This window comes from Oratosquilla oratoria, chromosome 21, assembly GCF_046742065.1.
Source record: "Oratosquilla oratoria isolate Oo_2021 chromosome 21, ASM4674206v1, whole genome shotgun sequence".
Taxonomy (NCBI): Eukaryota; Metazoa; Arthropoda; class Malacostraca; order Stomatopoda; family Squillidae; genus Oratosquilla; species Oratosquilla oratoria.
The window spans coordinates 4,300,407-4,325,616 of record NC_134797.1 but is presented as its reverse complement, the minus strand read 5'-3'; the positions used below and the strand labels follow the sequence as shown (position 1 = coordinate 4,325,616).

The 25,210-nt window shown below is 39.2% G+C and overlaps 1 protein-coding gene across 3 annotated transcripts in view; it reads right to left on the bottom strand.

The window, feature by feature from the left end:
- Gk1 (Glycerol kinase 1) overlaps positions 1 to 25,210 on the bottom strand; it is a 107,006-nt gene that overhangs the window by 56,742 nt on the left and 25,054 nt on the right. For all 3 annotated transcript variants that reach the window (XM_076204278.1, XM_076204276.1, XM_076204277.1), the window contains 5 exons: positions 21,323 to 21,420; positions 17,501 to 17,649; positions 16,986 to 17,095; positions 9,754 to 9,971; positions 295 to 404 (listed from right to left, as the gene is read on the bottom strand). In XM_076204278.1, coding sequence (XP_076060393.1) covers positions 295 to 404; positions 9,754 to 9,971; positions 16,986 to 17,095; positions 17,501 to 17,649; positions 21,323 to 21,412 — 677 coding nt within the window. In that variant the 5' untranslated portion in view covers positions 21,413 to 21,420. The remainder of the gene's footprint in view (positions 1 to 294; positions 405 to 9,753; positions 9,972 to 16,985; positions 17,096 to 17,500; positions 17,650 to 21,322; positions 21,421 to 25,210) is intronic.

Sequence of the window (25,210 nt, the reverse complement as noted above, 5' to 3'; positions counted from 1 at the left end):
TCCATGTGTACATCTCAACAACTTACTTTTACCCACTTTTATCTTCAACTTCCTTCTTTCACATACCTTCCCAAACTCTATCACTCCCTTAATCTCTCCTCTGATCCTGCTAAAAGTGCAGTGTTGTCAGCAGTAAACAACTGGCTTATCTTCCATTTTTCTCCATTTTCTTTAACCATCTCCAATCCCTAGCCCATTACCCTTATGTTTACCTCTCACATCACCCCATCCATGCATAAATATTTACATACAAAAGGAAATAGAGTAAAACAAAATTTCAAGGCCACTTCTTACTTGCACAAGCCTGCATCCCACTGAAGTGTAGAAATGTTCATGAGCATTGTTCTTGAAGCATTTGTGACATCTGTAACATGCAAGCCTCCTTCCAAACCTCCACTCAAATTCTGCAAAGCAGCAAAAGAAAAAAAAGAAAATAAAATAAGATAAATAAATACATAATACATTTCATTTCAATGAATGTACTGGGGTACATCATAAAATATATACACTTACAAAATACCCATCTGGGTATTGCCTGCAGATTAATGTGGGGTTAAAAGCTGTCCAGTAGCATATAGCTGATACTTTTGGGTCTATATGGGGTGCCCCTTCGGACCACTGCCATACATCATTTTGTCCGTGGTAGAGAAAATCTCTATTCATAGAAAATTTTCAATTTTATATTGCAATAGTCCCTCCTTTATACTGTCCCCCTACTCTTAATATTGTCCTGTACCACTTCTCTGAATATTCATTTCCTTTTTCACCAAACCCTGTTGTAGAGGAGAAGAATACTGCCATCAAGTGTTCCCATTTGAGTCATAAAAGGAGACAAAAACAGGACAGGGATAGGAATAGGCATCCTACTCTGTAGTCCCAAACAGGGTATTCCTAAAAAATGCAAAGGCATAAGAGGGTCTGGGAGAAGTTTCCAACCAGAACAATAAGGTTTGAGTCTTTTAATATGTATGGATGTGGTACACATGAGAGTAAAAGGGAAGAGATAAGCAGTATATCTGTAAGAAGAAGAATGGATATGTTGGCATTGAGTGAAACTAAGTTGAAAGGGAGGGGCATGTTTCAATTTGGGAGTGTAGTTGGGAGGATGTCAGAAGTGAAGAGAGGATGAGGGAGAGAAGGGGTGCCTATACTAGTAAGTGAAGATATAGATAAATGTGTGGAGTGGATGGAGGTTCCCTCAAGAATAATGTGAAGGTGAAACTGTGAAAGTGCATATGGGCCTGGTAGTGAAAAGAGTGTAGAGGAAAGTGAGGCTTTTTAGATAGATTTAAACGAGTGCATAGAGGGTTTAGGGAGAAATGCCAATGTAGTGGTATTCGAAGACCTCAATGCTAGGGTAGGAGATGAACCATTAGATGGAGTGGTTGGGAAGTGTGGAGTTCCAGGAAAAAAATTGTAGTTAAGAGTTGGTGGAGATGTGTCTAGAAAGATGATAATAGCAAATACAGGGTTTAGAAAGAGAGTCAAGCATAAATACACACGGGAGAGGGTGGTGGATGTGAGGGTGGTAGATAGGAATTTAATGGACTAAATAGTGGTAACCAGGAGAAGAGTAAGAAGAGTTTTGAATGTAAATGTTCTAGGGGAGAGAGTGAGGGAATATCAGATAATTTTTTGATGGAAAGTCAAGAGTGGAGGATAGATGGAGAAAGAGGAAAAGGACAGAAGGTAGGGAGATGCTTAAAGTGAACTACTTAAATGAGAAAGAAAAGGAAAAATACTAGAAGATGAGGAGTGGGATGGAGTGAAGGATAAAGTAGTACTAGGAGTGAAGGATAAAGTAGTACTAGGAGTGGAGGAGGAAAGGGGATGTCTTAACCACTTCCATACGGTGACGCCTACGTAGGCGGCATGAGGAGCAAGTGGGTACTTGATGATGCCGACGTCAGCATCTTGATTATATTTATTGTAGTCGTACCTACGTAACCTCCATTCTCTCTAAACTGGCTTCATCATATTCTCTATGAATATTAAAATACACGGGTGAAAGAACGAATGATTGAGCACTGACTTTATTTTTTATAATGCGATTATTATGACGCAACATCGCACGCCGGGCAGCTAATGCTGCCAGACGTGCAATGTGCCCCGGAGTGAAGAGGTTAAGCAGGGCATTACAAGATGTGCAAAGATGGTACATACATACATATACCAAGGCTTTTTCCTCCGTACAAGGGAGGTAGCCAAAAAGAAAAGGCATAAAATCATTCCCACCCATTCCATCCCTGAATACACTCCACACCCCTCCACCCTCCCTCCCATCTCAGCACCTCCTGGATGACGGGTCATCCCTGCACCTTTGCCACTGCCCTGGGTCAGAAGCAGTGTCACAAGACACAGCACATCCACAGCAAGGCCGCTTCATTAAATCGGCGACCCCCCCCTCTCCATCCCCTCATGCAGGAAAGGAGAAGACGAGATTAATCCCTTTGGGCTGCGTCAAATTTTGCTCACACATGCTATCTCACCACCCATTCCATCTCATGCATCACAACATCATCCATATACAATCATTCTCCATTCACTCCTGTCTTCTGTCCTCTCCCATCCTTCTTCAACAGACATTCCCCTCCTCCCCAAAGCCCCCTTCACCCCATCCATCCACCTCATCCTAGGATGTCCCCTCATGTTCACTCCCTCCACATCTGCCTTCCATACCTCTTTTACTAGTCTTTCTTCACTCATTCTTTCCATGTGTCCAAACCATCCTAATACTCTTTCATCAACCCTATCTCCCAACTCCCTTTCCACCCCTATTCTTCTCCTCACCTCATTTCTCACTCTATCTAGCCTAGTAACCCCCATCATACTTCTCAGACACCTCATCTCAAACACATTCAAACTCCTTCTCTCTTCCTCTCTTATGTTCCAAGTTTCTGTCCCAAACAGTGCTGTTGGTACAATCACTCCTTCATGGTGAGTGGAACAAAAAGGATGGGAGAAAATAGAATGAAGGGTAGTGAGTGGTGAAATGATGAAGCAAGGAAGGTTGTAGAAGAAAAGAGACGACTATTCATCGATTGGTTACGAAATAGGACAAGATAATCATATGAGAGGTACAGAGAAAAGAGAAGAGAAGTAAAGCATAAGATAAAGGAGGCAAAGAGGAGAGCAGATGTGAAATGAGGTAAGAGTATGACAAATTTTCTAAAGTAATAAAAAATATTTTGGAAAGAAATTATGAGAGGAAGAGGAGGTGAGTCAAGTAGAGAAAGGTAAAAGGTGCAGATGGAGAGATGATAATGGAAGAGACGGCAGTAAAAGGAAGATGTGCATAGTATTTTAGGGAGATGCTAAATGTGAAGGAGGATAGAGAGGGAAAAGTAGTAGCAGTGGGAAGCACTAAGAAAATGACAGAGATGAATGAGAAAAATGGAGAAGAAACAAAGAAAGATGAGGTGAAAGCAATTATAAAAATGATGAGAGCAGGGAAGGCACCTGTGTTAGATGGATATCATCCCGAGTGTTTAAAAGCGGAAGTGGCAAATATATATCAAAGGAATGAATATGTAAGTGTGCAGAAAGAAAAAAAAACTATGAAAAAGACATAATAGAAAATTGTAAAGATATGTGAATGGTAAACTCAAAAACAAGAAATGATGAAACTATGTCATGGAAATATAGAATACACAGAAGACTTAGAAATGGCTGATGTCATGAATAATCACTTCAAGTTGTTTTCACTAGAGAAAATGTACAGCACTGGGATGAAGGGCATGAAGTGGGATCCCCCCCCATGAGGGAAATAATACATACATATACCAAAGGCTTTTTCCCCCTTACAAAGGAAGTAACCAAAAAACAAAAGTATAAAATCCACTCCCACCCATTCCATCCATAACATAATCCACTCCCATAGACCCTTTTCCCTCCCTCCTACCTTGGCACCTCCTGGATGACGAATCATCTTTGCATCTTGCCCACTGCCCTGGGTCAGAAGCAGTGTTGCAAGACACAATTCATCCACAGCAAGGCTGCTTCATTAAATCGGCGACCCACCCTCTCTGTCCCCTCATGCAGAAAAGGAGAAAACGAGGAGAAATCCCTTCAGACTGCGTCAATTTCTCACACATACTCCCTCAACCCCCATGCCCCACCCACTCCCCCTCATACATTACAGCATCATCCATACAACACCATTCTCCATTCACCCCTGTCTTCTGTCCTCTCCTGTCCTTCCTCAACAGGCATTCTCCTCTTTCCCAATGTCCCTTTTACCCTATCCATCCATCTAGTCCTAGGTCGACCCATTATGTTCACTCCTTCTACCTCTGCCTTCCAAAACTCTTTTACTAGTCTTTCTTCACTCATTTTTTCCATGTGTCCAAACCATCCTAATACTTTTTCATCAACCCTATCTCCCAACTCCCTTTCCATCCCCGTTCTCCTCCTCACCTTCTCATTTCTCATCTATCCAACCTAGTTACCCCTATCATACTCCTCAGGCACTTCAACTCAAAACATTCAAACTACTCCTATCTTATGTTCCATGTTTCTACTTCATACAGTGCTGTCAATACATAAACCAAAAAAGAGAAGGAAAAAAATCAAAAGTGGCATATACAAACATGGACACTATGATTTCTAGAATAAGTGAATTAAACAACTATTTGTCAGAGAAACCAGACATACTGGGAATTGTGGAGACAAAACTGAAAGGTCCTATACAATCAAGTATGGTGGGACAAGGTTTATACAACCTTTGGTCAAGAAATAGAATGGATAAACAGGTAGGAGTCATGTTATTGACTAGAAAGGGCTTAAATGTAATAAAGATAGCAGAAGGTAAAGAAAATGTGAAATTGATCACAATTTAAGTTGAAAATAGCAATATGAAAAGCAGAAGTTCATAGAGAGAAGACACTAAAAGGTGAAGCTAAAGAAAAAATGTGAAAAGAACAGAGGCTGAAAGCAAGGAGTTCTATTGGAGGGTCTTAGACATGAGGCCGAGAAAATGGTACATCAAGGTAAGCAAAACAAAAACAGAAAACAGGATGGAGAAGGAAAAAAATTTAATAATCAGATTAATCTCAGGATTGAATGAACTAAATGATTACCTGTCCACTACCACCTAATAGTGTTGGACATGGGTACAATTATTGGAACAAAAACAGAAGCGAGAAACAGGGCAGAGGAAATCATGTTCTTGGCTAAGAAAAACTTAAACGTGACAAAGGTTACAGAGGGTAAAAACAGTGTGGAAATAATCATGATAAAAGTTGAAGACAGCAACATGAATAGAAAGTTTGTGGTGATTTATGTGCCCCCAAAAATGGGCTCTTGGAAAGAGGGCAAGCATTCAAAAATGTTAGATGATACGAGGCATTCATTAAATGAGATACTGAAGGATGGAGGAAACCTGGTACTTATGGGAGATTTTAACTGCAAAGAAATCTGTTGAGAAATTATGAAAGTGAAAGACAGCGAGGGCCTATGGGGAAATGTATTACAGTAAGTCCTCGTTATACGGTACATATGCGTTCCTGAAAACCTTACCGCAAATTGAAATTACCGTATACCAAACCCATTATAGCATGTAATAATAGGATATGGCAGACATACCTTCTCCCTGCTCTTTCCTCTTCAAAACACAAGTGGATAACGTATCTGTGAATTTTTCTTACTGTAAACAGAATCAAGGGTAGTAATTACTAAATACCATAACTGTGAATTTACCGGATAAGAATTACCATATAAGGAGGACTCACTGTCCTTGAAATGACTATAGAACATACCGTGACACAATGAGTAAATGAAAATACCAGATATAGAAGTAATGAACTGACGAGACTGGATTTAATATCTATATCAGAACATGAAGTTGTGGATAAAATTTAATACAAGATACCATTTGGAAAGAGTAACCGCATACTAATAGAGGATGAATTAAAGGAAGAAACGTATATTGAGACAATTGAGAAATACAGAAAAGGAAGATTGATGTACAACCAAACTGACTTTGGGAAACTTAAGGAATTCTTTCAAAATGCAAATTGGGAACAATTCTACATTGAAGAGACAAGGGGAAGAGAAATAGATGATCTTGATGGAAATCTATAATGAGTAAATACGTACCAAGACAGAAAAAAAGGGGTGTACATTAAATGCTGGTTCAACAGAAGATGCAGTGAGACAAAAGATAGAAGAGACAAAGCTTGGAAAAGATGGAGAAAAGATAAAAAAATAAATAAATAAATAAATAAAATGGAAAATGACATATATATATCAACCATAGAAATGAATATGTAAAAGTGTACAGAGAGGAAAAAAGAAACTAAAGACATCATAGAAAAATGTAGATCAATCAAAACTATCCTATAGATATGTGAATGGTAAACTTAACCCCTTCCATACGGTGCCGCACACGTAGGCGTTATGGGGAGCGAGTGTATTCGCGAGGCTGCCATATCGGCGTCTTGATTATATTTATTGTAGTCGCCCCTCCATAATGACATTCTTTCTAATTCTTTTGTAATCGCATTTTCTATGGTTATCAAAATTCACGGGTGAAGAGAGAACGATCGATATAAGCGGTGACTATATTTTATGATGCGAGTATTATTACGACACGTCGTACGGCTGGCATTGGCTGCTGCCACCGAGATCTAAGTCCATGACGCCTACGTGTGCGGCACCGTATGGAAGGGGTTAACCACTTCCATATGGTGACGCCTATGTAGGCATCATGAGGAGCAAGTGGGTACACGATGATACCGACGTCGGCGTCTTGATTATATTTATTGTAGTCGTACCTAAGTAACCTTCATTCTCTCTAAACTGGCTTCATCATATTTTCTATGGTTATCAAAATTCACAGGTGAAAGAGAACGAACGATTGAGCACTGACTTTATTTTTTATAATGCGATTATTATGACGCAACATCACACTTCGGGCAGCTAATGCTGCCAGATGTGCAATGTGCCCCGGAGTGAAGAGGTTAAAAATAAACAGGAAATAGTGAAACTACACCATGGAAATACAGAATACAGGTAAACGTCGACTTACGATGGCCGCGACTTACGATTGTTCGACTTTACGATGACGACGACGACGATGACGATATGATAATTTAACCCCTTCCATACGGTGCCGCACACGTAGGCGTCATGAGGAGCAAGTGGATTCGCGACGCTGCCATATCGGCCTCTTGATTATATTTATTGTAGTCGCCCCTGTGTTTTTACATTCTCTCAAATGTGCCCTAAATCCCATTCTCTGTGGTTTTCAAAATTCGCGGGTGAAAGAGAGAACGATCGATATAAGCGGTGACTATATTTTATGATGCGAGTATTATTACGTCACGTCGTACGGCTGGCATTGGCTGCTGCCCGCGAGATTTAAGTTCCGTACTGAAAATACATATTATAGTGTTTGAATATGGTAAAAAGGATAAAAATAATTAAATAAACTACTGTACATGTTTAATAGGCTATATTCAGTATCTCTGGTGGTTAATATACAGGTAGGCTAGGTACAGTGACCACGGAACAGAGTGGGGATCGACTTACGATGAGATCGTCTTACGATGGCTCTATCGAAACCTAATGCCATCGTAAGTCGACGTTTACCTGTACACAGAAGATCTAGAAATGGCTAAAGTCATGAACAATCACTTCAAATCTGTTTTCACTAAAGAAAAAGTACAACATTGGGACGAAGGAAGTGAAGTGTGATCTCCCCCCATGAGGGAAATAACAACACAAAAAGAAATAATGGATCAATTAACAAACCTTGACATTAGGAAATCACACAGCCCAGACGGAATTGCAAATTGGATACTAAAAGTATGTACGGAAGAACTAATGGACAAAATATATAATAAGTTGTTCACTCAAAGAAGGAAAAATACCAAAAGAATGGAAAAATGCCAATATCGTACCAATATATAAAGGAGGAAACAAAGAAGAACTAACCAATTACAGACCAGTCTCCCTTACAAGCACTGTAGCCAAATTTGTGAAAAAATGTTCAAGAATAGATGAATAAAACACCTGGAAGAAAACAATATAATAAACTTGAGACAATTTTGATTCAGACAGTGAAGATCATGTGCTACAAATTTAATCTGTTTTTACTCAAGGATAATAGATATAATACAAGAAAGGGATTGATGATCTAATTGTGTTTTCCTAGACTTACAAAAAGCCTTTGACAAAGCACCACACAAAAATTATTTAAAAAATTGGAAAATATGGGATGGATACAAGGTTACCTACTAAAACTGGATGGAATATTTCCTGCATGGTAGGTAGACAGGTAGATAGATATGTAAACAAGTAGGTAGGTGGTTAGACAGGAAAGTAGATAGGTGGGTAGATAGGTACCTATGCTGGCAGTTAATTGGTGGTTCTATCCTTATAGACAACATTGCACTGCCTTGGGACAAGGGTGATAGCAGACTCTAGAAATAGATGGTAAGGTGTCTTCTGTTATCCATCATCTAGAGCCAGAATCTTATGGTGCCCAGTGACACTGACAAAAGTAAAAACTCTATGAAGTGGTACCAAACTTTGTTACATTAAAGTACAAGTACTCCTCATTTCTTAACCCATTCAACTCCGATGACAAGATGTCTTGTCATTTGGTCAAATAAAACAAAAAATCATAATAAAACAACAAAATGTTTGATGATCAAACAGCACCAGAAAAATATGACGTCGTCAGTCCTCCTCCTCGAGGAGGAGGACTGATGACGTCATATTTTTCTGGTGCTGTTTGATCATCAAACATTTTGTTGTTTTATTATGATTTTTTGTTTTATTTGACCAAATGACAAGACATCTTGTCATCGGAGTTGAATGGGTTTATAGCTATGAATTCTGCTTGCTGGTTGAGTGGGTTAAAGTATCGCTACTTGTGGCTAAGGTCAAGGTGACAGCAGTTCAAACCCTGCCACCAGCAAGTTGGACCAAGGGTATGGTTCATTAAATTCCACACCACAAAGTCCTCTGTAAGTGCCACTGACCTAGCCTCCTGATAGGGGGAGTTTGTACCATTAAATTTAATCATCAATAATACAATCATCAATTCTAGAATGAAGAGTTGTCCCAGTCACACATCTAAGCACTGTGATAGGGAGAGAAGCAATCCTTCATCTCAGAGATATTGGGATGAGTTGGGTGGTTAAAAGATTATGCATGATAAGGGTGTGTACTTTGACAAAGCAACCCCCTTTGTCTATCTATATACCAGGGACTTCTTCCTCCTTTTAACCCATTAAACTCCGATGACAAGACATCTTGTCATCGGAGTTTAATGGGTTAAGGGAGATAGCCAAATCAAAGGATGCACCCACTGCCATCTCCTTTATAAAGGGGAAAATTACTTCAGTTTGCATGCGAGTTGGTATATACATACACACACACACACACACACACACATATATATATATATATATATATATATATATATATATATATATATATATATATAAATACGACATCCACAGACACTGCACATCAGATCGCCCAGAAGATGGAACCAGGAAGTTCCGAAACGTCGGCCACAATAGGACAACTACTAAGATACGTCAAAATTGAAGACAAAAAGATTGTACGTTATATCTAAGCTACACGTAATAAAATAATCAACAGTGAATCCTCTTTAGCCTTCAACCTCGTTTGTTTACAAGAGAATATATATATATATATATATATATATATATATATATATATATATATATATACATATACATACTATGAAAGACAACATAGTCTACAGCAGATCCCTACCCAGAGTAACCAGGAGTCCACAGTCCCAAAGAGAAGTGTCCCCTTGTCGGCAGCACTCTTCACTTCAGGGACGTTGTCAAGCATCCAGCGCATCTTGACAGCAGAGAAGTAAGTGTTGATGGGGAGCCCACAGAGATCCTTAAGTGCATCCTTGTTCTGTCCAGGGGATTCCTTTATAAGGTTCTCTACTGTGGAGGTAGTTCTTGCATCCAGCCATACTGCATAAAACAATCTCAAGCCATAACAATTATATACAGCATAACAAACCAAACTTGGCTACAGACACCCCCAATGTTTCCTTTCCTGTAATAGCATTACAGATTTAAACTCTGGCTATCACCATAAAATTTTACTCCGAAAATATTACTGTGGCAATGGGGAGAAAACCATCTTGGCTAACCCTTTAGAATTCTTCATGTTAGAGTTTCTTTTATTAATGCCACAATTTCATTCAACATGGGCAATGTCACTGTAGAAAAGGAGAAAGCTGCAATGCAATTTTTATTATTTACAAAAACAAAATTTTAAGAACACCCAGCATCAGATAGAAATTAAAATCATTCTAAATCAGATGCCCATTCCCTCTACTATATATACACAAACATGTACACAAGAAGAAATAGTGTGTGCAAACACAAGAATTTAAGAACAAACTTGATCTTGCGAGATACAAAAAGGGTTACCACGAGCATAGCTCCCTTGCCGTATAATACAACTAGTTAAATACAATTATGGAGACTTTTCTTCACATACAGATTAATTTATATTGTGGTTTAATCTGGCGACCTCTGTCAAGGCTTTTCAGGATTTTATTCTGACTACTGCTAAATAATTTTACTAGTTGTGAGTAAACTACTCCTCTTGGGTACGTATGCATGAAGATTATATAGCAAAAGCAGTGAAAAGATACCATCAATTCTCCTGCAGGCTGAGACTACATAAAAAAACTGACTTGGCTTCCAACCATTCACTTACAGAATGATACACTATCTGATATGGTCACCCAGTACAAAAAATAATATAAGAAAATTAGAAAGAATACAAAGAGCAATGACAAAGTTGGTTCCAACATTTGCAAACCTAACATACAAACAAAGACTGGCCGAACTGGAATTACCAACCCTGGAACAAAGAAGAGAACAAGGGGACCTAATAAGAACAAACTTGATCTTGTGGGATACAAAAACGGGTCACCATGAGAATAGCTCCCCTTCCCATATAATACAACTAGGTAAATAAACTATCTGGTGGGGGGGAGTTGGCACTTTTCGACTCGCCCCGGGGCAGCACTTACCCATGTTGGGGCCCTGTTAAAGAGTAAAATTTCCTTTTACTATATCACTTCATCTTTCCACAGCTGATGCTGAGGGTCCAAGCATTGCATAAAGTGAATTACCTGGTTATTTCTTTGCAATAATCACCACTTCATGACTACCAAGAAATATTTCATACTTATCTATCATCACCAACATGTGCTTTAGTTCTCATCTGTAACCTTTCTATATTAACAAAAATTTTCATTCTTAGGATGATTTGATACATAATTTTCAGAAGCTATTATGTGATAATGAGCAACTTTCAAATGAAAACAAATACACAAAACAAACACTTCTTGACAAATCAGTAAATTCTTTGCCACTCTCCCAGAAATTAGCCCAGAAGAGAAATTACATAAAAGACAAGCAAGAATTGCACTGGCACACCTGACATAACATAAGAACATAAGAATGAAGGAGACTGCAAGAGACCATAAGGCCTACACTAAGCAGCTCCATATCCATCACCACCTGTCATCCCCATCCATAAAGTTGTCTGATCGTTTCTTAAAACAACTGATAGTTTCAGTGCTTACTACAGGGTTACTAAATTTATTCCATTCGTCAACCACCCTATTAGCAAACCAATTCTTGCCTATTTCCTTTTTAAATCTAAATTTGTCCTGTTTATAACCATTACTGTGAGTCCTACCCTGTTGCTTTAATATGATGACCTTGTTTGCATCACCTTTGTTAAAGCCTTTGATCCACTTGAACACCTCTATTAGACCACCCCACACTGTGTCTTTCCAGAGAGTGTAAGTTAAGGTGCCAGCCTCTCTTCGTAAGGCAAATTTCTGAGTCCATGTATCATTTTGGTCATTCTTCTCTGTACTGATTCTAGTGAATTTATGTCCATTCTGTAGGACGGAGACCAAAATTGTACCACATGGTCAAGGATGGGTCTAACTATCACTAGATAGAGTTCGATAATTACCTCTGCACTTCTATTCGTTACCGTCCTAGCAATGAAACCTAATGCTCTGTTAGCTTTATTCCTGGCGCTAATGCACTGTTTCCTGGTTTTAAGGTCCGGACTCACTAGAACTCCCAAGTCTCTCTCGCACTCAGTTTTCTCTAAAAGCATGTTATCTAAGCTGTGTCTATTTTCGGGGTTGTGTAGCCCTATGTTTCACACATTACACTTAGAGATATTGAAGTTCATTTGCCATATCACCGACCATGTGAACAATTTGTTAAGATCATCCTGCAGAATCTCTGCGTCATCTCCTGACCTAATTGGGTGTCCTATTTTAGTGTCATCCGCAAACTTACTAACATCACTCCTTATCACGTCGTCTAAGTCGTTTATGTACATAATGAACAACAAGGGACCCAAAACCGAGCCCTGGGGGACCCCCACTAGTAACATTGCCCCACCTAGATTTTACTCCATTAATGGTGACCCGCTGTTTTCTGTTACTCATCCAAGCTCTAATCCATTCTAACACTTTTCCTCCTATGCCATGAGCTTTGACATTGGAACAGCAGTCCCAACACAAAACTGGAATGACAGCAGATACTAAATTCCCTTTGTTCAATCTCCACACACAAGACCTACAAAAGACATTTTATAAGGTACCACACAGAAAATTGTTATATAAACTGGAAACAATAGGAGGCATACATGGAAAACTATTGAACTGGATGGAAAACTTCCTACATGGAAGAAAAATGAGAGTAGTGCACAGAGACAAATATTCAAAATGGGAAGAAATGAGTAGTGGCATCCCATAGGGGTCAGTACTAGCTCCGATAATGTTTGCTATATATGTAAATGATATGGATGAAGGTACTGTGAGTTATATGAACTGCTTTGCAGATGATGCAAAGTTATTAAAGAGAATAAACTCCAAAATAGACTGTGACTCATTACAGAGTGATCTGAACAAAGTCTCAGAGTGGATCAAGAGATGGGAGGTAGAATTCAACATCAAGAAGTGCAGTATAATTGAATTTGGGAAAACCAAGAAGAGAATATCAGGACAGTATAAAATTGATGGAAAAGAAGTAAAGAAAGTAAATTCTGAAAGGGACCTAGGAGTAATCATAACCAAAGACATGTCGCCAGAAAACATATAAATAAAATAGTCAGAGAAACATAAATTTGTCGAGTTCAATAAAGGTAGCCTTTAAATACTTGGATAAGGAAGTAATTAAGAAAATACTGATAAGGCCAAAACTGGAATATGTAGCACTGATATGGTCACCTAGTACAAAAAAAAAAAAAAAAAAAATACAAGAAAATTAAAAAGAATACAAAGAGCAACAACAAAGATGGCCCCAACACTTTCAAACCTGACATATGAACAAAGACTGGCCGAACTGGAATTGCCGACCCTGGAACAAAGAAGAGAACAAGGGGACCTACTAACCATCTACAGAATTATGAAAGGAAAAGAACGCCTTGATAGAGAGGACTTATTAAAGTGGGACAGAGGTAAAACAAGAGGACATGCAACGAAACTCAAAAAGGATAACTACAGAAGAGAGATGAAAAAGAACAGCTTCCCACACAGAGTGATAGATATATGGAACTGGATGAAAAAATAGTGTGTGCAAACACAATACAAGAATTTAAGAACAAACTTGATCTTGCAAGATACAAAAAACAGGTCACCACAAGCATAGCTCCCTTTCTCGTATAATACAACTAGGTAAATACATATTACACTGTCCTACACTCCCTCATTCTAGACAATCCCAGAAAATCTCTTCACTGGGAGACTTACAAGTTGAATTGATAGCTGTGGCCAGCTTTCTGGGGGCTGTGGATGTCCTGCAAGAGAGTACCGGAGCAACAGGCTAACTGCTTGATAATTGTTGCTTTGAGGTTAATTGACTGCATGCCCATAGCCCCAGAGTATTCAACAATGGGCCTCAAACCCTCCCATAGATCTCGCCATGACGAAATATACTCAATTCTGTTGTACAAGTAAGGACATTTTTATATGTCGCTGGCTAGTACAAGGAAGTGGGATGCAGCTACAAGATGTAAGCACCCCTTGTGGGAAAAATTACATGTATACCAAGGGCTTTTTCACCCTTAACCTCTTCACTCTGAGGCACATCGCATGTCTGGCAGCATTAGCTGCCCGACGTGCGATGTTGCGTCATAATAATCGCATTATAAAAAATAAAGTCAGTGCTCAATCGTTCGTTCTCTTTCACCCGTGAATTTTGATAACCATAGAAAATATGATGAAGCCAGTTTAGAGAGAATGGAAGTTACGTAGGTACGACTACAATAAATATAATCAAGACGCCGACGTCGGTATCATCGCATACCCACTTGCTCCTCATGACGCCTACATAGGCGTCACCGTATGGAAGTGGTTAAAAGGGAGATAGCCAAAGTCAAAAGGCATAATTTCCCATACTAGTGGCCTTTGACTACTTGGATGAAGAAATGGTAAAGAAAATATTAGTTACATTGATAAGACCAAGATTGTACGCTGCGACACTATGGATACCCAGTACTAAGAAGAATATAAAAAAATTAGTAAGAGGCTCACTGGCCGAGTGGGTTAGGGTGTCGTTACTTGCAGCAATGGTCAAGGGGAAAGCGATTCAAACCCCACCACTGGCGAAGTTGAACCAAGGGCATGGTTCATTAAATTCCAAGTTACAAAGCCCTCTGTAAAGGGGCACCGTCTTAGCCTCCCGATAGGGGGGAGTTTGTGATGTTAATCCATATCATCATCATCAGAAAGAAAGAATCCAAAGAGCAATGACAAAGATGGCACCAACACTCTCCAAACTGACATACGAACAAAGATTGCCCAGACTCAAACTACCAACCCTGGAACAAAGAAGAGAAAGAGGAGGCCTACTGATCATCTACAGAATTATGAAAGGGATTGAAGTCCTCAACAGATATGATTTACTAAAGTGGGATAAAAGAAAAACAAGAGGACATGAAAAGAAACTTTAAAAGGATAGTTATGGAAGAGATCTGAAAAAGAATAGTTTCCCACACGGAGTGGTGGATATCTGGAAAAAAATGGATGTGGAAACAGTGAGTGCAAAAACTATACAAGAATTTAAGAACAAACGTCATGCTGAAAGATACAAAGACAGGTCACTATGAGCATAGCTCTCTTCCCATAAAATACAACTAGGTAAATACACATTTCATACCCATCCACTCCAATCCCATTCACCATCCCTCCCTCTCTCACTCTTTTCTTGGCTCTTCCTGGATGATGGGTCATCCCTGCATCTCGCCCATTGCCCTGGGTCAAAAACAATGCAGCAAGACACAGCACATCTACAGCAAAGCCACTTCATTTAATTGGTGACACCCCCCCCCCCCCCAAGCATCATCTATACACAACCATTCATGGATGAAAGATATTTGTTAAGTTGATACAAAGACTTTGAACACAGTCTTGGCATTGCATTTCCAGACAGGTGAAAAAAAGTGGAATTTGATGTACAAATAGGGGGAGATGATTCTCCCTGATGTCTGTCTCACATGTACCACCCACGATGTAATCTTTGTCAGTAAAAAGTATAATTTTACTTGTTGCTGACAAAATTTTTATAACAGGTAATGCCTACAAGAGGAAATAGAAATACAACAAAACATCTATGCTCCCTTGATCTCTAGAAGGCCTTTGAGAGGAACATGACCTTAACATCTTCTATACTATGACACCTATGTAGGCATCACATGGTGCAAGTGGGTATACAAGGATGTTGGTATCAGTGTCTTGATTATATTTTGTAGTTGTAGCTAAGTGACCCCCGAATTCTGTGAACTGGTTTGATCATGTTTTCTGGGTTTATTATTACTCAGTGAAAGGGAAAAAGAGTAATACAGCAGTGACTTAATATTTCATAACTTGAATATTGTGATGCATTAATCATCATACCTCAGGCATCCAACACTGAGCGCGAGAATTTGACTCATATTGAAGAGGTTAAGAAAGCATTTGACAAAGGACAATAATTGTGAGAAGCACCAACTAAATATGGAATCCCTGAAAGCTTCTGGGCCATGAAAAAACATACAAGACCAATAGACCACGGTAATTGGTGGGAACAATCACTTTAACAAGGCATTTTTTTTCATCCACTCTATTACACTGAATGTAATTAATCAGACTGAATGCTTCACATACACAAATTTAGTACAAATTGCATAAAAAAGTAAAACAAGACAATGGAATACAACACTGACTCTAGGGCCAAAATTAAATTACACCTAAACTAAACAATGATAGAAGAGAAAACCCAAAATGAGGACGGGTTATCATGGTTATCATGGGAAAAGAGGAGGAGTTTGAATGTTTCTGAGATAAAGTGTCTGAGAAGTATGGTAGGAGTTATTAGGTTTGATAGGGTGAGAAATGAGGAGGTGAGGAGGAGAACAGGGATGGAAAGGGAGTTGGGAGATAGGATTGATGAAAGAGTATTGGGATGGTTGGACACATGGAAATAATGAATTAAGAAAGATTGGTAAAAGAGGTGTGGAAGGCAGAGGTGGAAGGAATGAACATGAGGGGGCAACCAAGGATGAGATGGATGGATAGGGGTAAAAGGTGCATTGGGAAAGGGGGGAATGTCTGTTGAGAAAGGATGGGAAAAGACAGAAGATAGGGGTGAATGGAGAATGGTTGTGTATGAATGATGCTGTGATGCATGGAAGGGAGAGGGTGGGGGATGGGGGTGAGGGATTGTGTGAAAAATAATTTGACACATCCCAATGGAATTTCTACCCATCTTCTCATTTTCTGCATGAAGGGATGGAGAGGGGGTCGCCAATTAAATAAAGCAGCTTTGCTGTGGATGTGCTGTCACTTCAATGTAGCCTTTTGCCCCTTTCTATGGGTAACACTACTCGTAATTCTTACAATAAAACAAATGCATAAATCTAATGGGTAACAATGTAAATACAAAATATTTACTTACAAATTGCATTGCACAATGGCTTTCCAGTTACTTTGTCCCAGGCAACTGTAGTTTCTCTCTGATTAGTAATTCCTACTGCCTTTATATCAGAAGGATCAATTTCAAGTTTTCTGAAATACCATATCAAATAAAACAAATTCAAAACATATATAGAAAGGTTCCTAAAATGCACCACAAATACTATGCTTGTACTAAAAGTAAAATCAATCTTCATTTGTGAATTAAAAGTCTACAAACTCACCAATTTGTGAGTTGCCATAAAAAAGACATCTCTAGCCTTATTTACCGAGAGCATTTATTAAACTGATATATGCAACCATCATCAATAAATACAGTTACTACATCAACTTATGTGTAATTTGATCAACCTGGTTGGCATACTTGCCTAGGCAATTGAAAAAAAATTCCAAGTAGTTAAATACACAAACAAGTAAATTGATATAAAAGTGAATGAATAAATACAATAAACACATAAATAAAAGAAATACACAAGTGCTGATATACTAGATGCCCACCTCAAATTTTTCACAGTATTCTCAATGCATGTGTGTACAGAGTCAAGAAGCACCAGTGGATCCTGTTCTACCCATCCTTCTTTTGGGTATTGTTGTTCCACTTCCACTTGGTGGTACGTCAAGACCTCCCCTGTACTAGCTGAAAATACCTGTAAAGACAATTTCAGGACCATTATTTGAGATGGCTACAGATTTATCTGTAATAGTGGGGATTTTTATCATATACTTTTTCTGATTGGGGTATTGGCCCTCATCTGGGGTATTGGCTGCATGTTATTGTGGTGTTAAAACATGCTCAGTAGCATGCAGCTCATATTCAAGGGCCTATATGAAGTGCCCCTATGGACCAAAGCCACACATTATTTTGTCTGTGATAGAGGAAATCCCTATTCATAGAGAAATTATGATACTTTATTATACTACGATTGTCCCTCCATTATGCTGTCCCCTCATTCTTAATACTGTCCTGTACCACTTCTCTGAATATTCATTTCCCTTTTTCCCCAAACCCTCTGGTGGGGGAGAAGAATATTGCCACCAAGTGTTCCCACTTGAGTTGTAAAAGGCAACAAAAATGGGACGGAGATAGGACTAAGCATCCTACTCTGTAGACTCAAAGGGGACATTCCTAAAGAAGTAAAGGCATAGGAGGGTCTGCGAGGAGCTTTCCAACCAGAACCCTAAAGTTTGAGTCTTAACCCCTACAGTGTCAGCAGCATACATTGTATGCCACAATTGTTTTATGGATTGAATGTCAGCGGCATACATCATACGCCGCAATTTAAACAATTTGCCAAAAATAGGCATTAAATCAAGGGTTAAATCTGTGGTACTAACCAAGTAGCCCTATCCATTGGCTATAAAAGCACCTAAGAATTTTTATTTATTGACAAAACTGGCAGCCCTAGCAGCAATTTTTGGGGGGTAACTTGGGGTATGAAATAAGCCTTTAGGACATAATTTTGGCAATTCTGGTGTACAAAACAAAGTATGAGGAGGTGAAGTTGTACTTCGACAGTTAAGCAGGCGCTATTTGGTACACAGTCGGACGAATAGAAATGACAATTTTTTCACTGCCAATTTTTATAATACATGCATAATACAAAATGTAGGTGGGCAATAATGGTTTGATGGATGCTTACTAAAACATTTACCAAAACAATTAGAAACACCACAATCACCTATCCTCCATGAATTATATATATATATATATATATGAGAGTAGTAGAGCTTGTGTCAGGATAAGAAATGGAGTGAGTGAGTGGTTCAAGGTAAAGGTGGGACTTCGTCAAGGATGCGTTATGTCGCCCTGGCTGTTCAACTTGTACATGGATGGGGTAGTGTGAGAGGTAAATGCAAGGGTAGTGGGTCAGGGATTGGAGATGATTAAAGAAAATGGAGAAAAGTAGGAGGTGAGCCAGATGTTGTTTGCGGACGATGCTGCACTTGTGGCAGGATCAGAGGAGGGATTGAGGAAGTTGGTGACAGAGTTTGGGAGAGTATGTGATAGAAGAAACCTGAAGATAAATGTGGGTAAAAGTAAGGTGATGAGATGTACAAGGGGTGAAAGTGGCAGTAGACTGGAAGTGAGCATTAACCACTTCAATACGGGACTTAAATCTCGCGGGCAGCAGCCAATGCCAGCCGTACGACGTAACGAAATAATATTCGCATCATAAAATATAGTCGCCGCTTATATCGATCGTTCTCTCTTTCACCCGCGAATTTTGAAAACCACAGAGAATGGGATTAAGGGCGCATTTGGGAGAATGTAAAAACACAGGGGCGACTACAATAAATATAATCAAGACGCCGATATGGCAGCGTCGCGAATCCACTTGCTCCTCATGACGCCTACGTGTGCGGCACCGTATGGAAGGGGTTAAGGGAGAGCGACTGGAGGAAGTGGATAGTTTTAGATACTTGGGTGCAAATGTGGCAGGAAAAGGTGGAGTGAAGGTGGAGGTAGAATGTAGATTGAGAGAAGCGAGTAAATGCCTTGGTGGATTAAAGAGTGTAATGAGGAATAGATATTTGGGAATGGATGCTAAGAGGAGAATGTATGAAGGAGTGATTGTGCCAACAGCACTGTATTGGGCAGAAACATGGAACATAAGAGAGGAAGAGAGAAGGAACTTGAATGTGTTTGAGATGAGGTGTCTGAGAAGTATGATGGGGGTTACTAGGCTAGATAGAGTGAGAAATGAGGAGGTGAGGAGGAGAACAGGGGTGGAAAGGGAGTTGGGAGATAGGGTTGATGAAAGAGTATTAGGATGGTTTGGACACATGGAAAGAATGAGTGAAGAAAGACTAGTAAAAGAGGTATGGAAGGCAGATGTGGAGGAAGTGAACATGAGGGGACGTCCTAGGTTGAGGTAGGTGGATGGATGGGGTGAAGGGGGCTTTGGGGAAGAGGGGAATGTCTGTTGAGGAAGGACGGGAGAGGACAGAAGACAGGGGTGAATGGAGAATGATTGTATATGGATGATGTTGTGATGCATGAGGTGGAATGGGCGGGGGGATGAGGGGTGAGGTAGTATGTGCGAGCAAAATTTGACTCAGCCCGAAGGGATTTCTCCCCGTCTTCTCCTTTTATGCAATGGGGGGACGGAGAGGGGGTGGTCGCCGATTTAAGGAAGAGGCCTTGCTGTGGATGTGCTGTGTCTTGCAACACTGCTTCTGACCCAGGGCAGTGGACAAGGTGCAGGGATGTCCCATCATCCAGGAGGTGCTAAGAAAAGAGGGAGGGTGGAGGGATGTGTAGTGTATTCAGGGATGGAATGGGTGGGAATGATTTTATGCCTTTCCCTTTTTGGCTACCTCCCTTGTAAGGGTAAAAAAGCCTTGGTATGTGTATGTATGTATATGTATGTATGTATGTATGTATATATATATATACATATATATATATATATATACACATATATCCATATATATACCAAGGCATATTGTAATTTTGGACATTGGGAAAGAATGAGTGAAGAAAGAATAGCAAGAGGTGTGGAAGGCAAAGGTGGAAGGAGTGAATATGATGGGGCTACCAAGGATGAGATGGATGGATGGGCTAAAAGGAGCATTGGGAAAGAGGGGAATGTCTGTTGAGGAATGGAAAGGACAGAAGATAGGGGTCAGTGGAGAATGGTTGATGCTGTGATGCATGAAAGGGTGTGGGTGGTGGATGGGGGAGAGGGGAGGGAGGATATATGAATGATATTTTGAAGCAGCTTGAAGGGCTTTGTCTCAGTCTTCTCTTTTTCTGCATGAGGGGACAGATAGTGGGGGTTGCTGATTAAATGAAGCGACCTTGCTGTGGATGGGCTGTGTCTTGCTACATTGCTTCTGACCCAGGGCAGTGGGCAAGATGCAGGGATGCCCCATCATCCAGGAGCCAAAAAAAGTGAGGAGGGGGGGTGAATGGGAGTAGAGTACAGTACTAACTCATTAATGGACTAAAAGGGGGGTAACGGTGTCTGTTGATGTGAATAATCCGTTGATTTGGAGTGGTTTTCGGGTGGCATAGTGATTGCACAGCACTAAGAACACCGAAAACACAACAAAAACACAGCAAACACAGCTAATTAACGTCTGTTAATGAGAGGTAGTACTGTATGTGGGGATGAAATGGGTTGGAGTGGATTTATGCCTTTGACTTTGGCTACCTCCCTTGTAAGGGGGGGAAGCCTTTGGTATATGTACCAGGCAATTGTATCCACCAACCAACATATGATTAGAAATGTACACAAGCCTGTATGCTTCACACAACTGAAGTGGCTGTTGGAATAAAGACTCTTGTAATCGTGAGAAGTACGGAAAATATCTTACCAAAAACCTTGTTGAGGAGGTTCCTTGATCAACTGCTCCAACAAGAGGGCCATGTTTACCCATGACAGGTCCTTGTCCACTTGCCCACATTGCAGAATCTGCATATGAATAAAGCACACCAATCACCAGAGGTTCATAATATATTCATCACACTGAAGGAGAGTATAATGTACACACATTTCCCAGTCTCTGTTGGCAATGTACCTAAATATATACTAATGGTAATCATACCATTTAGTATGGATTTTTTTTTTTTTTCTTTTTTTTTTTTGCTTGACCCATTCAGACTTTATCTAGATAAAGTCCAGTGGTGAGGTACCATTTTTAGTCGAGTTTATTTGTTTGTTAACAATATTATGGCAAAATGGCAATATCAATTAACATGAAACTTTTATGAAAGAGGAAGAGTCCTTATACACTACTAAATTTTGGGAGTACTATAAACTCTAGAGTACAAAGTAAGAACTCTCCCACTGAGAGGTAAACGTGTGGGAGTACACCTAACAAACTCAAGTAGATCACCAACAATTTCTTACTAAAATAGACTTTGTAGAATTGCTGCATTACCAAAAAATCTGGGGTGCATTACCTTCAATGCGTTACAGATTTTAATTTCCTTAGAGTGCTCCGCATTACTGTGTATGTGTATATGGATATGTATACATACATACACACATATACCAAAGACTTTTTTTCCCCCTTACATGGGAGGTAGCCAAAAGACAAAGGCATCGAAACCACTCCCACCCATACCATCCCCTCATATTCCACTCCCCTCTACCCTCTTCCCTCCCTCTTATCTTGGCACCTCCTGGATGATGGGTCATCCCTGCATCTTGTCCACTGCCATGGGTCAGAAGCAGTGTTGCAAGACACAGGATATCCACAACAAGGCCGCTTCAATAATTCGGCAACCACCCTCTCCGTCCCCTCATGCAGAAAAGGAGAAGACAGGGAAAAATCCCTTCAGGCTGCGTCAATTTATTTCTCATACATACTCCCTCACCCCCATCCCCCACCCACTCCTCCTCACGCATCACAGCATTATCCATACACAAACCTTCTCCATTCACCCCTATCTTTTGTCCTCTCCCTTCCACCTTTGCCTTCCACACCTCTTTTACTAATCTTTCTTCACTCATTCTTTCAATGTGTCCAAACCATCCCAATACTCTTTCATCAACCCTATCTCCCAACTCTCTTTCCACCCCTGTTCTTCTCCTCACCTCCTCCTCATTTCTCACTCTATCTAGCCTAGTAATCCCTATCATACTTCTCAGGCATTTTATCTCAAACAATGGTGGATAGAAGTAATAAAGGAAAGAGAGATTGGGTAAAAGACACAATAGACAAAAAGATGTAATCTATGGTACCAAAGAAAAACATGGACTAATAAGGTTCCAAAGGGAAAAAGAGAAGAATAGTGACAGAAAGAGAAATTATGAAAAGGAAATAATAGACAAATTTAAAGATCAACCAAAATTATTTTATAGAACTGGAAATACTTAAATTACATCAAGGTAACAGAGAATACACAGAAGATATAGAAATGGCAGATATTATGAACAAACATTTCAAATCTGTATTCACCAAAGAGGAAAAAAATCTACAAAACTGTGATCAAAGAATTGAAGTAAGATTTCCTCCATTGAAGAAATTAAATATTACTCAGAATGAAATAAGGAATCAAATATTAAAGCTTGACATTAACAAGTCACATGGCCCGGACAGAGTTGCAAACTGGATACTGAAGGAATGTATAGACGAACTAACAAGAAAAATATACAAAATAATTGAATGCTCACTCAAAGAAGGAAAACTACCAGGAGTCTGGAAAAATGCCAATGTAGTAACCAATATATAAAAGGGGAAATGAGGAAAACCCAACAAATTACAGACCGGTGTCCCTAACAAGTACAACAGTTAAAATTTGTGAGAGAATCATTAAAGATAGATGGACAAAATATCTGAGGGAGAATAATATACTGAATCCAAGGCAATCTGGATTCTGACAAGGAAGATCATGTACCACTAATTTAATTTGTATCTATTCAAGATTGATAGATATATTGCAAGAAAGGGATGGCTGGGCAGACTGTGCTTTCCTGGAATTACAGAAGACATTTGATAAGGTACTATACAGAAAATTGCTACATAAACTGGAAACAATAGGAGGCATACATGGAAAACTACTGAATTGGATGGAGGACTTCCTACATGGAAGAAAAATGGGAGTGGTGCTCAGAGACAAATATTCAAAATGGGAAGAAATGAGTAGTGGCATCCCACAGGGGTCAGTACTAGCTCCAATAATGTTTGCTATATATGTAAATAACATGGATGAAGGCACTGAAAGTTACATGAGCTGCTTTGCAGATGACGCAAAGTTAAGTTTCCAGAGCAGTGCAGCTATGTCCACCCGAGATGTTATGTCTCTTCACTGCATTCAGAATGATTTTTTATTGCAAAGAGGAAAAAGCTGCAAACAAGCTGACATAAGAAACTATTTTAAAGTAGGTTGTAAGGGAAAGAAAGAGCGGCAAACAAGTACAGAGGATAGTGATAAACTGGAGTGATGAACTGGATGTTGGTGAGTGAGATGGTTTTGTTTGTTTATGTGCTTTTTTATATTAAGTTAAATGTTTATGTTATGTTAAATGTTGTTAATAGTGAATAAAATGAGTTGATTGTAGACAGTGTTTTTGTAACCCTTCACTTATTTTAGTAACCCCTTCAGAAAAGTACAGAGAAAGTTAGTGTCTAGTGATGAACTGTATGTTGGCAAGTGAGGTGGTGATGCCGCAATCATGTGATGCTTTGTTTATGTTACGGTATGTGATACTATATGTTAACTGACATTAATAGTAAGTGAAGGGAGTGATTGTACACATATTTCTGTACCCCTTCACTTACTTTAGCAACCCCTTCAAGTATCCGGAATTTTCGAGTATCCAGCATGCCGTTGGTCCCACTGATGCCAGATAAAAGGGCTTTTACTGTACATATCACCAACATCTGATCAAGTATTCATGAAATACTCAAAATTTTTGTATAGAAAATGCTAAAACTTGATTTAAAAACCAAGAAACTACTGGTGTATGCACGTATTCAAAGCTATTTTGATTATGGTTGTAGCTCATGGTACAATGATCCAAAAGATAGCAGGTGGCTCAAAATAAAATTGTAAGATTCATATTAAATATGCCTTGCAGAAGCCATACAGCTAATGAACTAGTAAAAGTGGAAATGTTACATAATGATTAATGCATTAAAAACTGAAATTAAATCATGGATATATCCTCAACAATAACGCTCCAAAATACCCAAGATACAATTTCCAGCTATTAGTTCATAACCATACCAGAAACAGCTTAAGCAGCTATCAAGTCAAGACACTCTGGCTCCTTCTGCAAAAACAGCTTTTATCACACTAATACTGTGCTTTGGAATGACCTCCCTTCAAATATATTTGTAAGTCTTACCAACAGAATATGCCTTTCAGTCAGGTTAAAATATTTTCAGTTCTCAATTATTAGCCAGAAATAGTCTTTTTATTATTAGGTTGCTTATATATCATGGTGTTGTTTCAAATAGTTATTTTTTTCTCATATCTACTTTACTATATGTAAAAAATATTATGTGAATGCAACTATTATATAGTCAATTTTGTTTTGTACTAGATTTTTTCTAATGTAAGTTGTCAATATCAGTGTTACTCATGTAACCATATTATCATTGTAATTATTGTTATTTTCATTTTGTTATAACAATTACTATATCTTATTCGTTTAATACCCCAGATGCCATTAGTTTTTTCTTTCTTTACATAACGAGTTACATCAAAGATTTTTATTTAAGGATTTGTTATGATTAACATGTTCTGATCTT